This window comes from Leishmania martiniquensis, chromosome 36 (genome assembly GCF_017916325.1).
Source record: "Leishmania martiniquensis isolate LSCM1 chromosome 36, whole genome shotgun sequence".
Classification (NCBI taxonomy): Eukaryota; Euglenozoa; class Kinetoplastea; order Trypanosomatida; family Trypanosomatidae; genus Leishmania; species Leishmania martiniquensis.
Window position 1 is genome coordinate 736,695 of NC_090171.1, and position 16,088 is coordinate 752,782.

Sequence of the window (16,088 nt, forward strand, 5' to 3'; positions counted from 1 at the left end):
TGGGGCCAGCTGCGCTGCCTGTTTCGACTGCAGCACATGCAGTCGCCGCACGTCATGCTGGGTGAAGGTCCGATGATGTCCTCAGTGCTCTCGCTCCACCAGTCGGCTTATCTGCGCCTCCACCAGCCCCGCTTCCCGATAGCAATGCTGCCTCAAGCGTTGCTGGAGCTTACGTTGCAGGTGTTGTACCTCAGAAGAGCAGGAAAGAGGACGTGCAATGGCCTGCACGCGCGCCGCACAGTCCCTTGTGTATGTGTGCGCATCCCCCTGCACGGATTCTGCATTGTACCGCTGCTTTACAGCCGCTAGCATTTCTGAGGCGTTCTGCTGGTACACCAGCATCTTTTCGCTCCAGCGCTTGCGAAGGATGCGCTGCTGCACTTGCCGCTGGTCCGTCAGACCCTGCCGCGTACGCTCTGCGACCGCGTCTGCCTCCCTGACACTTCGCTTGGTGAGGAGATGAATGGCCTTCTCCATGCGCTGCCTACAGAGCTGAGCGCAGCCGTGAAGTCCTGCGTTGGCGCGGTCCGCGCGTGCGGCATCCAGCGCGTTCAGGTAGGCCTGGATTTCGAGCATGTCTGCGTGCCAGTGACGCTGCGTCACGACAACATCTCGCGACACCGTTGTAGTCGCGCTGAGGGATGGGGGAGGGTTTACAAGGAACGCCTTGAGAGGTGGTGAGGAAGCTCCGGTCGGTGTGGACGGAGAGGCGGTAGTCTAGGCCGCGCCAAAGGGACGGTGTTCACCGGAGTCGCTGCGTAAGGGAATCAACTTGGTGCTCTCTTTCTCTCTCTGGGGCGGAGTTCTATCAGCCACTGAGGGGGACACTCTGGCCTGCGAGGGCCGCATCCATGAGGGGCAAAGCGCAGCGAGCAGGACTGAATTTGTGGGGAGATTGAGGCGCCGCACGCATGAGCGATGCGCAAAGGCTCCTGCCTATTCCTCCATCCTCTTTTCGGTGAGACAGAGGGGGGAGAAGTAAAACCATACAAACGAAGAGGAGCCAAGGAAGGACGCACCCGACATTGCCACTTCGCTCATGCGTGTGTGTGTGTATGCATGACTCTGCGCTTCCAGTCACTGTTAGAAGCTGTGTCCCTGCTTACGTGCGTACGTGCATGTCAAAGATGAGACCCTGCCTGCCCATGAGAAACCTGCGCACGAATGAGTGGATGGCTATGCAGCGTTTCGGTGAACGGCGCACATAAGGGGGGAGGGGCTGTGGGGGTCGAGTCAGTCCCCATCTCAGATAGGGAGAGGAAGCGGGAGAAAAAGCCTGGAGCGAAGCGGTTTTCCTGTACGTCTGAGTGAATGTCTGCGTCTGAGGAGGAGACAAGCACTCGAGTACGCAACGCCACAATACGTTGGCCTTGTTTCGCTTCCTTGCACCACTAACTACGCTACAGCTTTTTTTGAGCGCCCAGGAAGACAGCAGAATGGCAGCGCGACCCTCCACTGCGCGGAAAGCTGGAACTGTCGTGGTCAACCCCCAGACGCGCTCCTTCGCTTACCCATCGGCCTCAAAGAGGCCGGTTCTCGAGCCCGCGGAAGCAGGCAGTGCGTACTGAGGCATGGACCATGCGGTGCAGCACTAGAAACGTTCACCTCTCACTCTGCATCACGCTCGCACTCGCACCCACAAGCACGTCTCCCTGACTCCTTCACCCGTACACCGCCCCGCAGCGGCTTCGCACCCCTCCCCTCAACGCCGCTTTCGCCTCCATTACACTCGTTCGGGGCATGGGGTGAAAAAGGGTACATGAGGGTACGGGCACGGGCAGTGCCGAGTTGGCATGGACCGTGGAAAGGCCGAAGGCAACAAGGGCCTTCCAGTGTAGAAAGATCTGCATGTGTTCTTCTTTGCGGAGGTGCTCCTATGTACATAAGCCCTCTCTCCAGAGCGCGGCTTGGCGACAGGAAGAGAAACGAAAAAAAAAGCGACGCTCGCCTGCGGGGGCTGTTCCCTCCCTCCTCCTTCCCCCAAATTTACACGAGTCTTCTACACGGCGGCAGGAGGCACGTGCGTGTACGCGCGCACGCGACCACCTCAAAGCTGATAAGCGCCGTCGATAAACTGTCCCTCAAAGACGGTGAGGTCAGGGTACCTCAACACGCCTGCGCCGTGGGGCTCACCGATGGCGTTCACGTGGCCGTGGTAAACGCTCCCGTCGGCGAAGTGGACGCTGCCGACGCAGCCATCCACGATGCATCCGTCTCGCCATTCACATTCTACCGACTCGCCAGATACGGTGGTATGGCGGCCGCGCCCGTGTCGCTTATTAGCGTGCCACATGCCCTCGTACACGCTGCCGTCACGGAAAACCTGAGTACCGGTATCCTCACGCTTCCCGTCCTGCCAGCCCCCGACGTACCGTGAGACAGCTACCTTGGTATGGGGCGGTCCATCCGCTAGCGGCTCCGCTTCCACGTACTCCACCATGGCGGTGGCCTCAGGGACACCGCGGTGCCACACGCCGCGGAGCACGTCCCCGTTTGAAAGTTGGAGTGAGCCGTGTCCTTGCTGAAGCCCGTCCAACCAGCTGCCGGTGTACTGTTCCGCGATGTTGGTGTTCGTCGCCGACCCCAAGCCCGTCAAGCGGTCGTGCATGAAGATGCCCTCGTAGGTGATGCCCTGCGTAGCGCTGAAGTAGGTGCCAGGGCCACAGCGGCGATTTTCCTTCCAGCTACCCTTGTAGAAGGATCCAGTGCGTGTATTGCGCTGCTCGCCGATGCCGTCGCGGCAGTTGTGTGCGAATTCGCCCTCGTAGGTGCCATCATCGTCCATCAGTCGGCCATGCCCACAGCGCACATCTTCGAGCCACTCCCCTTCGTACTTCTCTACACTTGCACTCGCAGCGGGCTCGCCCGACGCGCATGCCCGCGGCAGCTTCTGCACCGTCTGCACGCCGTAGCCGCTGCGCTTGTCCTGGTGCCACGCGCCTGTGTAGACGGAGACGCCATCCGCTGAGACTGTGGTCCCGGTCCCCTCGCGGATGTGCAGGACCTCATCCAAGGAGCCAACGTACCGGTCCCCATTCGGGAAGATATAGGTGCCGTCGACGAGCTCGTCTGCCTGCCAGACGCCATCGAGCACGACGCCGTTCGGATAGACCTCCCGACCAGTACCGAAGCGGACATCGCACTGCCACTCGTGGGTGTGCTTGCATCCCTGCGTGTCTATCCACGTGCCCTCCCCATGCCGGCACGCCTTCTCCGGATCCCAAAAGCCATCGTATGTGCTCCCGTCTTCATACATCACGTGCACGAGTGGCAGCAATTCGTCGTCCGCCCACGTCCCATGCACTCTCATGCCATTTGGATAGGTGAGAGCGCCAGAGCCGTGACGGCGACCATCTCGCCATTCCCCCTTGTACAAGACACCTCCTGGTGCAAGGCATGCCTCGCCGCGGCCGTGCGGGACGTGCCGCTCCCACTGCCCACGGTACCACCTCCCGTCCCGCCGCCGAAGCAGGCCATACCCCTCACGGCGTCCGCCAACCCACTCTCCGACGTAGGAGCGGTCGAGCCACTGGTAGACACCCTTGCCCTCCTTCTGATCCGCCGCCCACTCGCCTGCGTACACCTCCACGCCGGGTTGCACCGGCAGGATCTCCCAGGCGTCCTCGGGACCACTCATCATCTCCGCCACCATGGACGCATCAATGACACTGCCAAGAGCCGCGATACCCTCAGCTGCCGTTCGGCAAGGGGCAACCGGCAGCACCGGCGGCACTAGCGGCAGCGGCACAGCATCCGCGAGCGAGGAGCTGCCCGTAGGGCGAGAAGCTGCCGCACCTGCGCCGGACGTGGCTGCGCAATTCGAGCCTAGATCAGCTTCGGCGCTGTCGCCTCGCGTACGCGAGGCTGAATGAGAGCAGAAGCCAAGGCCCAATCGCGCCAGCTCCTCCGGAGTGAGCGTGTCGGGGATGCTCCACGCAGACCATGGCAAGTTGTACCGCTCACCGAAGGCACGGAGCAGCAACAGCGGCTGCGCCGCGTCCGTGACAGCTGCCGTGACAACTTTCTGCGAAGTTGAACTAAATACGTCGTCGTCGTCACTGCCGCTGCTCCTGCCAGGGTTGTGGTACTCCCAGTCATTCAGGGCACTCTTGGTCAGCGCCAACTGCGACGCTACCTCTTCGGGAGCGGCGTAGTACTGAAGGCCCACCCCATCCCGCTGATCACCACGCCAGTCACCAACATAGAGAGAAGAGAAGGGCACGCTAGCCAAGCTTGCCGTTGTATCCCAGGGTCGCTCCGCCGAGACGGCCAGCATTTTGTGCAGCGTTGGCACCGCCCGCGTCACCACTGAATTGGCCGCCACCACTCTGTCAGAGGCTGATGCGCCTGAGGATCGCATGGGTTCCGCGGAGGCCTTGCTGTCCGCCGCTGCCGCACTGGTAGCCGCCCGCGCCCCTTCACCGGTGCGCAGCCACATCGCGAAGAACTCTGGCTGCAGCCTCACCCGCAGCTGAAAGTGCGAGAGCCCGCTTGGCTCGAGGTAGTGGACAGCAATGTGAAGCATGCCGGCCCGGTAGGCAGGATCAGCAGGGTGCAGGACGATCTGTTTGACTGGCTCAGGGGAGACGAGGCGCCACGCCGCGTTGTCAGCGTCCGGCTCTGGGCAGTAGCAACTCAAGAAGAGCGCGCAGCGACTGGCCGTGCTGTCCTCCTTCATGTCAATGACGACGAGAACCGGCTGGGTGAGCACAACCGTGAAGTGAGATACCGGGTGCTCCGCGCTGGCCTCGCCATCTGTAGCGTAAGGGCTGTTCGGGTCAATCAAGGCTGGTTGCGAGCTTCGTGGGACGGAGATGCTACCCTTGTACCAACGCGACTGTGTTGTCGCGGAGTGCACCTTAGAGGTGCCCATTGTCACGTTAAGCCCCCTCACCCGGCCAGGTGCACGTGCCTGACGCGCTCGCAAGCGGTGATTCGGGCGCCTTCGGTCGTTTTCTCTTCTTTTTTTTCCAATACGTTGACGCTCCAGGCGCAAATACTGGTGGTGGCGGTGCGCGTGTGTCAGCGTGTCAGCAGATGTGCGTCGGTGTGCTTGTGCGGGTGCGGCGGAGGGCCGGCGACGGAGTCCCTCGAGCAGGCAAAAATGAAACGTGCGTCGATCGCGAGCAACAGGGCTCTGTGACTCTGTCGTCGTCGCTATGCGCTTGTGAAAATGTGTGCGGGCCTGTGCGCTGCCCGCATTTTCATGGCAGCGCAGCAGCAGCAATAAAAGGAGATGGCGTTGCAGATGGAGAGGCAGAGGGTGTGGCGGGGGGGAGGAGGATTGGGAAGGAATGGTTCGAGATGCAAACAGCAATGACACGTACGCTTAGCATTGGGCGTTGCGGTTGTTCGGGAGTGTGTCATCCGCATGCGCATGCGCGCCAACCGGAAGAGGGGGCGTACGGGAACCGACACACGTAAGCGATTCCTGCAGCCCGCAGCACTGACGACCATCTAAACTGGCCGTGGCACTACCATATGGATGGAGGAAAGTCCTCATCGAAGAAGTTACTCTTCGCTGCTGAAGTTTCGTTTGCTTTTGTGTGTGCGCGCGCGTGTTTGTGTTCGCATGTGTGTTGATATATCGGCACATATTATTTTCCACAACTTTTCGCTAAGCCGAGACGCTTAAGCATGAGTTCTCTTTCCCGTGGCATAAATCTGAGTAGGGTTGCCCATCGACACGGGCACGAGCCGGTGTGATCTGTGGTCAAACGAAATTAGAACTGACGGCCGACGCATCGCGGAGAGAGTGAGCCAGTGAGCAGCCTCGCCTCACCAGACGCGCAAACACACGCAAGCGCGTCTCCTAACACATGTACGCTCCTTCAATTTTGCCAGCCCAGTGCGCGGTGCATCCAACGACGTCAGCGGCCCCTCAGTCACTCCCTGTTTCCAGCGAATCGCGTCGGTATGCCCTGCCCCCACCAGGCACACACACTGGTCCCCTCACTAAACTCAATACACACGCACAAGCACGTCACACGAAGAGCGACAAGGACGGAAAGAGGAAAAACCGTGATGGCAATGACCCATGTTGCACACCTCGTCAATTATCCAATAGAAAGACACGCACATCTGTGCAACGTGAGTGCATACTCGTGCGAAATGTGGCCCATGCACCCAGGCACACAAAGAGGTACATCGACAATTTAGCATTCCTAACACCCTACGCGGAGTCGCGGAGCGGTACGATTCGCGGAAAGAGTAGCAGTAACAAACAGCAGTAGTAGCGGCACGCGTGATGATCACCTAAGGAGCACAGAGGACTGGGCAAGGTTCCTCTCCGATGAGGAGCGCTGTAACGAGTGAAAAAGGCCACCCAACAGGTAAGGGGAAGAGGCGAAGAGGTAAAGGAGAGACAATTATGGTGTTCACCGAAACTAAAAGCGAAATCGAAAGAGCGATTCGAACCACACACACAGACACACACACAGACACACAGACACACAGACACACACACACACAGACACACACACACACAGACACACAGACACACAGACACACACAGACACAGACACAGACACACACACACACACACACACACAGACACACACACACACACACACACAGACACACAGACACACACACACACAGACACAGACACACAGACACACACAGACACAGACACACAGACACACAGACACACACACACACAGACACAGACACACAGACACACACACACACAGACACACAGACACACAGACACACACAGACACAGACACACAGACACACACACACACAGACACACACACACACACACACACAGACACACACACACACACACACACAGACACACAGACACACACAGACACACACACACACAGACACACAGACACACACAGACACAGACACACCAGTACACTCGACATCACAGCAATGGCCGCAAACGAAAACAGACAAAGAGAAGCGAGAAGAGAGCGGCAACGTGAGGAGGAAGTGTGCACAATGCAATGCTCTGCTTCACAGTGGTGAGAGAGGCAAACCAAAACCAAAAGAGGGTCGGGGGAGAGCAAAGAAAAGGGGAGTGGAGAGGGGGGCGAGGCAGTCGGGAATTCCCCCCCCGCCGCCGCCGCCCAGTTACGCCGTCGGAAGGCGGTGAGAGACGGTGAGCAGCATACAGGTATCCGTGACAGAGAAGCAGCAGCAGCCGAGCAAAAAAAAATACGTGTAAGGGGTGGGGGGAGGGGTAGACTACACACGTGTGGAAGAGCGTCACGGATACGGTATGGCAAAGGGGAGAGGCACGCCCTCTCACTACCTGACAGAGAGACATGAGAGGATGACGGAATGGGCGCGGCCAGAGAGCACCGAAGAAAACAAAAAAAGAAAACAGAAAAAAACACAGAAAAGCGAGCAAAGAGTTGTGTGTGTGTGTTTGTGTGTGTGAGAGAGAAAGAGAGGGTACTCGACCACTAATAGACGCTGCAGCACCTACAAGATGGCAAAGGGGGAAAAAACGAAAGATGGATCGAAATGGCGGGCGTATGTGCTCCGACAAGTGCGAGGAGGGCGAGAGGAAAAGAAGAGGGAGGGCAGGTCGCATCCTACACACGGAGCCAGTGAAAGCCCATCGGGCCATACAGGCAGGAAAAGAAAAGGTCAACCTTCCACTGGACGTGTGCGATGGTACGCACCATCTCCTCTCTCCTTATTGCTGTGCCTTTTTTTTCGCCCCTCCCCTTCGTATGCTTTACCGCTCCCTCTCTTCTCGCTCTTTGATCCTTTCCACCAAACTCCGCGGCGTTGACAAGCAGCAAAAAAAAAGCTCTGCACGCCGACAGATGCTGTTGTACAGGTAACACGCACGCACACACACACACATTCACTCACAGGAGCACAAGCGGTCATGCTGAATGGTGGAGGATGAAGGGAAAGGGAAAACAGCCGCGCGTGGTCATATCATTAACTTCGAAAGCACCGAAAAAAAAACTGAAGAAAGCGTGCCAGACGCAGAGACATGCACACCAGCACAGAGACAGAGGGGGAGAGAGGGAGACGAAAAGAGGGGCGCGACAGCCGTGAGAGGTGAAGGAAGGGAGTGGGGAACGACGACTTGAAGGACAAAAGCAAAGACAACGGGAAGGCAACATGCGAGCGAAGCACTGCCAAGTCGTGGGAATCAGCAAGCATGAAGAGTGCACGCGGCCTTGCCGGGGCATGGGGATGTTAATTATACTCTAGTTGTGTGGTATGCGCAGAGTCGACACTTGTTGGAAGGTTGAGGATGGTCATCCGCGAGTTGCCTCAGCGCCGTGAAATCCTTCATGGAAGAGGTGTGCGCTGCCGCGGCCTCAACAACACGCGTGACCGTCGTGGCTTTTAGAAGACGGGTAGGCTGATGACGATTTACATGACAGTGCAGCCGCCTGAGTGACACTGAGCCATACTCTCCTTCTGTTGTTGCCTGGTGAGTGTGAGGGGCGAAGTGATTGACGTGCTGGACTCCTTAAAGGCACTCAGGTCTGTCGGCCGATCGCTTCCGCCTCGCTGCAGGAGGAGTGGCGATGACAGGGGCGCCGTCGCAGCCTGTTGCGCTCGCGAGGACTGCTGCCAAGACTTGGTGCTCGTTATGTCACTGCTAAGTGCTGCGGTGCTTGCCGTCATGCTTGTGTGTGTAAACCCTTTGAGAGACATGTCTCCATGACTCAGGGACACCTTCGCAGTCGATGGGGCATGGCTGTTGTGATTGCCTGTATGCCCAAGTAAACTCGGCGTGCCCGCGAGGGGCAAGCGCATTGCCGAGCCCTCAGCGCAGCCATCTTTTCGATTGCGTTGCAGGATTGGAGAAGAACTGAGCCCGCGGTCGGACACGCGCTTTGAGGACAACTTCCTGCCCATAGAGGACTTCCCCCTTCGCCGTGGACCGTCGCAGCTGTCAGAGTTGGCTATATCACCACTCTGCATTGTGTCCACTTCCTTCCACACTCGAGAGATTGGTCGCAGGAAAACGGCAGCACGAGCACCGCCTCCGCCGACCTCCCTGCGTGGCCTCGTTGCGGCGCTGGGGGCCGCTAGTAAAAGGGAGGTGTGGTCTTGTGTGATGGGGCCGGAGGTGGCAGTGCACTCGCCGCCTGCCGTATTAACTGCACCTTCGCAGTGCGGAGTTGTGGACACTTCCACCGCATTCGATGTGTCGCCGCTGGTCTCCCTATTCCCACTGCTAGATGTTGTTGCCCAGCGTGGGTTCAGCAGAGGACTCCTTTTAGACGTGTCCGCCGACATGGGCTTCCCAGCCTGCATCGATGTGCCAGACGCCGAGGCGCCGCCGACCTCAGATGGAAACGTCAGTTTGGCCCCTCCCGACAGCGACCCCTGCGGGCCTCCCCAGTTCGTCATGGCCTCTTTTCTAACCTCCCCGTACGGTGAGTGACTGGTCGGCGAGCACCACTGTGGCTCGCTGTCTGCTTCTTTTACGCCGCGCACAAGGCCTGCGCTGCAGACCTCGTGGCAGGCTCTCGCACCCTTTGCCTTTCCCTCTTTTTCACTGGCGATAGCGACTTCGCTGCCAACATCAACGCTGCAGAGGCCGGTGCTTTCATGTGGCGGCTTCCCGGTGCTGGGAGCCTGCAGCTCCGCCCAAGACGAGTTACCAGTCATCTGCCCCGCGTTGGAGAGACCACGACTGTTCCTGAAACTCGGGCTCTCCGTTGAGCCGCCGCCGCCGGAGCCGCTGAGGCCAGCGCTATACAAGGCGAGCATGTGCGGCATGAAGGAGCCACCAGAGCGCTCGCCAAGGTGGGATGTGTGCGACACGTTCGAGATGGTGCACGCGTGCAGAGCCGCAGGCAGCGGCGGTAACAGCTCGGTAGTGCTCTCAGACACGGCAGCGGCAGCATCACCCACACCGCTGCTACTTGGGGTCTGCGCCGCTGATAGCACTGCATTTCTGCACCCTTGTCGCTGAAGCCAAAGGTGCAGGAAAAGAGCCGCGCGCACCGCCACCCTTACCGCTTCGCCATTTGTGTTGGAAAGCTGAAAGAGCGGCAGACGTGCGGAAGCGCCGGGAGGGATGCTCGGCGCCGGGTGGGCGCTGCTGGACTTGCCGTCGATGGCACCATCGGGTTGGTGCTGCAGCAGCATCGGAGCCATCGTCGTCGGCGAGTGGCAAAAGCTGCTCTTCGCGGAAGAAGCGGGCGGATGGCGCTCATGAGCCGTCACCCCCTCTGTTGTCCCCTTCTTGGCGGATGCGTGGCTGTCCTCGCCTTCTGCGCCGCTGAGGAAAACTTTGTGGAAAATTTCATGAAAGGCGGTGAGAGAGCGCTTCGCTTTGGTCCCTTGTCGCTGCGGATGCTGTTGCGCCTTCTGTGGCGGCGCCTCCTTTGCCTTGTCGCGCTCCTCGTCGATCACGTAGCCAGCAGATTGAAGGCACTCTTTTGTGATGCTCTCTGCCTCCTCTGCGCTTGCCGGGTCTGCTGCCTCCCTTGTGTCTTTTTCTCCGTAGTGCGTTCCTACAACGAAGATGTGGGCCCTGTCAAAGTCGCCTGTCGTGGAGTAGAGCCGCGCCGGCCCCGCCGAGCCGCGTGCCTCGATGACCTCTCCCACCCAGCGGCGCAGATTCAGCAGTGTCTTGCGATGGTGCACCGAGTACACAAGGATGACAACGTCGCACTTAGCCAAATATGCGGCACGGTGCTCGCGAAAGGATGGGGTGCTGCTGCAGTCCGTGAAAATGAGTCTATACGACTGCATGCCACACTGCTCGATGTGCGTGTAAGAGTCTAGCAACGTCGACTCATCGCTGGCCGATAGAGAAGGGCTTTCGTGGTGAAGGTATTGCCGCAGCAACGCTGTCTTACCGACGTTCGCATCCCCGAGCAGCATCACACGGATTTCAGGCAAAAACGCGCTTTCATTCGCACTACACGGCATAAAGAAATCGCACACCATGTTTTTCTGTGCTAATAAAGGGCCGCCACGGCGCGCCGCTTATCCGATTCAGAGAACCTCGCCGCGCTCAGCCTTCGGCGCTGCAGCTCCTGCGAAGCGTCCTTGTCGACTTGCAGCTCTCGCGCAGGCAAGAAGAGGAATGCTCCGGTAGTTTGTGCTTACTGCGCCGATTCGCCAAGACGATGTTGCGCATCCAAAGTGAGGAGACACACAGACACACACAAACGCAGCAAAACGTAGAGGCAGAGGAGATCGTTGTCGCAGCTGATAACGGAGTTGGCGGTGGGGAAGTGGACGACGGCTGAGAGAAGACCGTAAAGGCTGCGCATGCATGACGCAAGCGAGGCCCCGTCCCTGTAAATAGAGCAAAAAAAAGAATCCCACCCTGCACGTATGCGCTTATGGTACGCGTCTCTGAGGGGAGGGGAAGAGAGCAACAGAGGGAGGGGGATAGCCCCGTTACGAGCACAGTGCAGCCGCAGCGGGGAGTTGCCTATCACCCCAACGCGCACACGTTCGTTTCGCGACCACAGAAGAGAAGCACAACCGCAGCAGAGGGAAGAAGAAGAGATTGGGTGCAGCTGCGTGCATTTGTGAGCAAGTGCGCAATGAACTGCCTGTACTGCCGGGCAAAATCGTGCGGCGCTATGATATCACTGCAGCGCGTTCTCCTGTGGGCCCCCTCCCGCGCGCCTCTTGGTGGAACTGCGCTCAGCTTTTCCTGTCACTTGACTCGGCTACACCCTTTCCCCTCATCCGGGGTCACTGCACTCGCTGCGCGGGGCAAGTGTGCGGTAAGGATACCGCTCTTGCGTGGTGAGCGCAGCGCATGACTGGAAAGGGAAACACCCATCCCTCCCCTCACCATCACGAAGGTAGTCGCGCAGCAACGCAGCTTCTCCTACGGCCAAGTGATGCGGCCATATGAAATTTTTTTTGCTTCGGCTCCTCCTCAGATTCCGCCCGACGTCGCCTGCCAGCAGAACAACTTCATGTACGCCGACAAAACATTACGCAGATCAACAGGCAGACACGGATGAAGAAGGGCCGGTCCTCTTCCCTCTAAAAAAAAAGGCCAGGAGAGCCTCGTCGCCGTGATGAGGTGCCATAGCTGCACCGCTGGCTCCTACTGTGCGCTCCCCTTCCCCCTCGCCTCATCTGTTGTAGTCCCGCGTTAGCTCCTGTACACCGGCCCGAAGGTAGCTCAGCAGCGTCTCTAGGTACACCTCGCTTGTCCAGTCGCGGCGCAGGCGCGTTCGCCAGTCTTGCAGCTTGCGTCGCCGCCGGGGGGACTCGTGTGCCTCGTTGGAGTCTGTGTACACAAACTGCGCAGCGTCGCGCGCCATGACCTCCTCCACGTACAAGACCGAGGGGCACGCAAGCACCTCAGACTGGGCACTGCACGCCGCAGTGGTCCACACACGGTCCCACCACGCAGCCACGGCGCTAGGGGCAACGGAAGGCTGGCTTGAAAAGCTGCCAAAACGCCGCACACCGTAGCGTTTCACGTCCGCGAGGGGGTAGCCGACAAAGCGCCGCCAGAGACTCCCGTCACGGCTGCGCGCGTACAGCTCGCAGCTCCGCGACAAGGTAAGATAGGTCCGAATCATCGCTCGCAAGTAGAAAAGGCGCCGCAACGGAGATGCGTTGTCGTCTGGCACCAGGTGCTGCGTTGCCCTCTCCAGTCGCTCAACCGCTTCACTAAGTGTTCGATGGTGCAGCCGCACCACCGCGTCCGCGTCCAGCGAGGCGGGCGCGATCTGGTACAGCGCCTGCAAGTCCGTGACGGTGCTTGCGTATGTTTGGGCAAACTGAGTCTCGGCAGCGGCCGAGTCGACGCGCGCCACCGTTGAGAGGGCGTAGCGAGGCTGCAATGCCACGAGGGGCGACGCCACTGCTACCACGCACCACACACAAGCCAGCGCAGACAGAAGAGCGACAGTAAGTCGAGACGCACACGCCACAGCGCGCCACGTCGGCGAGGGTGACATAGACGACGCGAATGGCCGCGGCGGCCACGCATCTGTCACATGCACATGCGCGTTCACGCCCTGGGGACCAGAAGTGGATGTAGCCATCCTTTCACCGGCTAGAGCGAAAGCACCAGATGCAATTCGTGAGGATGCGGAGCGCCCCACCTCCTTCGGCAGTGGCAGCTGCCGATCCAGAGGTGAAGAAGGTAGGGCACGGGCGACAAAGAGCTCCATAACGTTGCCAGCAGCCGCACGAGCCCTTGGTGGGTGTTGCTGCGCCTGTTCCAGCGTCGCCGCGTTGGCCCCGTGGCTGTCGCGATTGCGTTGAGTGCGCGGCGCTGAAGGCCGATGTCCACGCTGAAGCCGCCGCCTTATCGCTTGCTCTTCCTCATCCGGCAAGATGGATGAAAGATTGGGGTCCATCACGGCGGCACTCCTCCGCGGCATGCACTCGCCCTCCGTGTCTCCAGCGGTGCCACGTCCGCTGGACGAGATGCGACTTGGTGCCACGGTGCTAGAAGCGGCGGCTGTGCTGGCGGAGGTCAGGCTCGAGTGGGCGGTGCTGCGCGAGGAAGAGACGATACCTGCCAGAGACTCGCTCAGCGAGGACACCTGTGCAAACCGCACATCGTATGGTCCGCGGAGAGCCACTCTGCCACCGCACTCGCCCACCCCCCCGAGACCCTCCTCAGCGCCAAGACGTCGCTGAAGCCGCGAGTCCGCCCACATCTCGTCCACTCCCGTCACGGGTGGAGAGGAACGACGAGACAGCGATGCACTGGCATCTTCGTTATCAACGCCATCGAGTACAGCTGAGTCGGGACGGATGGTGGTGCGAGGCCGCCCAGGCAGCTCCGTGCCACGGCCCCTGCGTCGCCACTCATCAGAAGCCGATGCCGCGGATTGTCGGCTCTCCAGAAGGGAAGAACGCGTGGCCGCATCGCGAAGAGACAGCGATGACGGTGCAAAATCTTTGCACCTTAGCCCCACAGCCCCAGGCGCACAGCCGGTGCCGCCGCTACCCTCCTCCACGAAGGAAGGGACAGATTCCCCGTCAAGCACGATGGAGCTAAGTCTTCCCCAAGGCGATAGAAGCGGGGGGGACGAGCTGCTGGAGGTGGGCTGCTGCTTTAGTTCCGGGCCTGGCCGTGGCCCGACAGTCTCCGACGCAGACTGCCTGATGTGTGACAGGCGCCTTCGAAGGGTGGCACTGGCCGGCGATAGGAATCCTTGCGCGGCTCGAGCCAGCCGCATTGGGGTCCTCAGAAACGCTGATGGAGTGTGAGTCGCCGCGTCACCCCCGGGACCCCTCTCCCGTTCTTCCCGTATAAAAAGCGGAGTGGAGGTGAGCACAAGATGGTCTCTTCGGGCGGGCGTTGCTATTGACCCCACGAGAGAGGGTGGAGAAACCTTCACCTCACGCGTGTCGCGGCCAGGTGAACTGGGAAGAAGCGCCGACGCAAGGTCGTATGTTAGCGTCCGACTAGTTCCACTCGACGCGGAGGACGTGGAGGAGGCCGGTACGGCGGCGGTGCCGTCTACTGCGGCCTCGTTACAGTGGCAGCTGCCCCTCTGCTGGTTGTCGACCATCCAACTCTCCCCCTTGACGACGCGGCCCCGCTTCGTTCCTGGTGGTAGCCTTGCTTTCGTCTGAAGCTCGTGCGAGCTGGGAGGAGCACGAAAGGAAGATGAGCGTGTCAGCGGCACGCTGACCACCGCAGCAGCAGTCATATTGTCCCGGGCCATCGGCGCCGCGACGGCAACCCCTCGCCTCTTGCGTGGTGGACTCTGCAGAGCGTCCGCTGTTTGCATCTCATGCTGGCCTTTGGTAGGGCGACGGCTACCGAGAGAGTGTGGGGCAACGCACGTGAAGGAAGAGGCGGCTCTGGTGCTTGAAAGAATGGCAGAGGACAAAAGCGGTGGCGAAGCAATCACACTGGGATCACGCCGTCTCATACCCGAACGGTAAGCAGAGGCGGAGGCGCCGTAAGACTAGGAGAGGGTCAAAGAAAAAGAGCGGACTGACGCTAGACCTCACTGCCAAGGCGAGACAGACGGTAAGGCCCCTCCGCTATCGAGAGGCGCTGTTGAAAGCTCACGGGTGTCGCAGTAAGGGTATGGAGGGTAACGCGGAGTCATGCGAAGTCGGATCGTCGTGGGGTGGCCTGTCGTGCGGGCGCTCGCCAGGTGGAGACAGCCTATCGGAGGAGTAAGGCACTTGGGGCCATGTAGACGCCACCAGTGCAGAAAGGAAAGCCGAGATAGGCCCGCCCAAAAAATACGTCGCACACGCATACACGCAGCTGTCGACGACGTCTATCCTTCGTCGTGCTTACCCATGTGAAGTCTGTGAGACGGTGCTTCTATGTACGTGTGAGTGTGGATTCAATAGAGGGAGGCAATGCCAAGGTCCGCTGCTGTTGGGAGAGGGTGCGAGACACCACCTCGCTCGTGTCGCTGTTCTTATTGTGTTTCTTCTACCGCTTGCTGCCTTCTTTTCCGTCCCCACCCCCAACTCATACCCACACCGCTGCACGTCCCCTCTTTGTCAGAGCTGTGGTGGTGAGGTGTGTGCGCTTTTTCTTTGCTTTGAGGGAGTTGTCTCTGCTGCACGTGTATGATGTGTGAAGCGGGCTTCTTTCCAGCGGCGCCGCGGGAGGCGCGCGCATTGGGAAAAAAGGGACCATGCATGTGCGCCCACAGACACACACACACACACACACGCCATCGTGATGTGGGGAATGGATCGGAAGTCCGCGGGGAAAGGGAAAGAGAGAGGTGATTGGGAAGAAAGGAGAGATGCTCAGAAAGCGTAAGAGAGCGGAACCTCTGTTTTTTTTGTCTTTTGTCCGTCATTGCAAAAAAAAAAATTCCCACCCTCTTTCGCCCTCCTCCACGGTGTAAGCGGCAAGCGAGGCGCCAAAATAGCGCGCCGCCTCCCGCGCGCTTCTGCTGTGCACGAGGTGGAGCAGAGCGACGCAATGCACCGCGTTCTTCCCCACATGTCAGGGCGTGCGCGCGCATGACGCTCCGTTTGCTAGCGAACGCTTCAGAAGCAAAAAGGAGGAGACGGAGGAGGACCGCGGCGGCCGCGGAGGGGGCGGGCACTACCGTGGATTACCGCCACGTGGGAGAGAGTCACAAGCAGCACAGATATCCCGCTATTTTCGCTCTGCGCGCCAGTCGAGCCCACCACCGCCGCAGCTGCGCAGCGGGAGAAGT

General features: G+C 59.8%; 4 protein-coding genes across 4 annotated transcripts; all 4 read right to left on the reverse strand.

Annotated features, from left to right (window-relative positions):
* Window positions 1-81: 81 nt before the first annotated feature.
* LSCM1_00182 (uncharacterized protein) lies at window positions 82-576 on the reverse strand (the record flags this gene model as incomplete). Its single annotated transcript, XM_067317835.1, has 1 exon — window positions 82-576. One exon carries the CDS (start codon window positions 574-576, stop codon window positions 82-84), a length of 495 nt encoding a protein of 164 aa, XP_067173940.1.
* A 1,471-nt stretch (window positions 577-2,047) lies between these two features.
* LSCM1_00183 (uncharacterized protein) lies at window positions 2,048-4,873 on the reverse strand (the record flags this gene model as incomplete). The annotated part of the gene is made up of 1 exon (XM_067317836.1): window positions 2,048-4,873. The coding sequence occupies one exon, from the start codon at window positions 4,871-4,873 to the stop codon at window positions 2,048-2,050; it is 2,826 nt and encodes a 941-aa protein (XP_067173941.1).
* Window positions 4,874-8,352: 3,479 nt separating this feature from the next.
* On the reverse strand, window positions 8,353-10,893 carry LSCM1_00184 (uncharacterized protein; the record flags this gene model as incomplete). The annotated part of the gene is made up of 1 exon (XM_067317837.1): window positions 8,353-10,893. The coding sequence occupies one exon, from the start codon at window positions 10,891-10,893 to the stop codon at window positions 8,353-8,355; it is 2,541 nt and encodes an 846-aa protein (XP_067173942.1).
* A 1,154-nt stretch (window positions 10,894-12,047) lies between these two features.
* LSCM1_00185 (uncharacterized protein) lies at window positions 12,048-14,822 on the reverse strand (the record flags this gene model as incomplete). The annotated part of the gene is made up of 1 exon (XM_067317838.1): window positions 12,048-14,822. The coding sequence occupies one exon, from the start codon at window positions 14,820-14,822 to the stop codon at window positions 12,048-12,050; it is 2,775 nt and encodes a 924-aa protein (XP_067173943.1).
* Window positions 14,823-16,088: the final 1,266 nt, after the last annotated feature.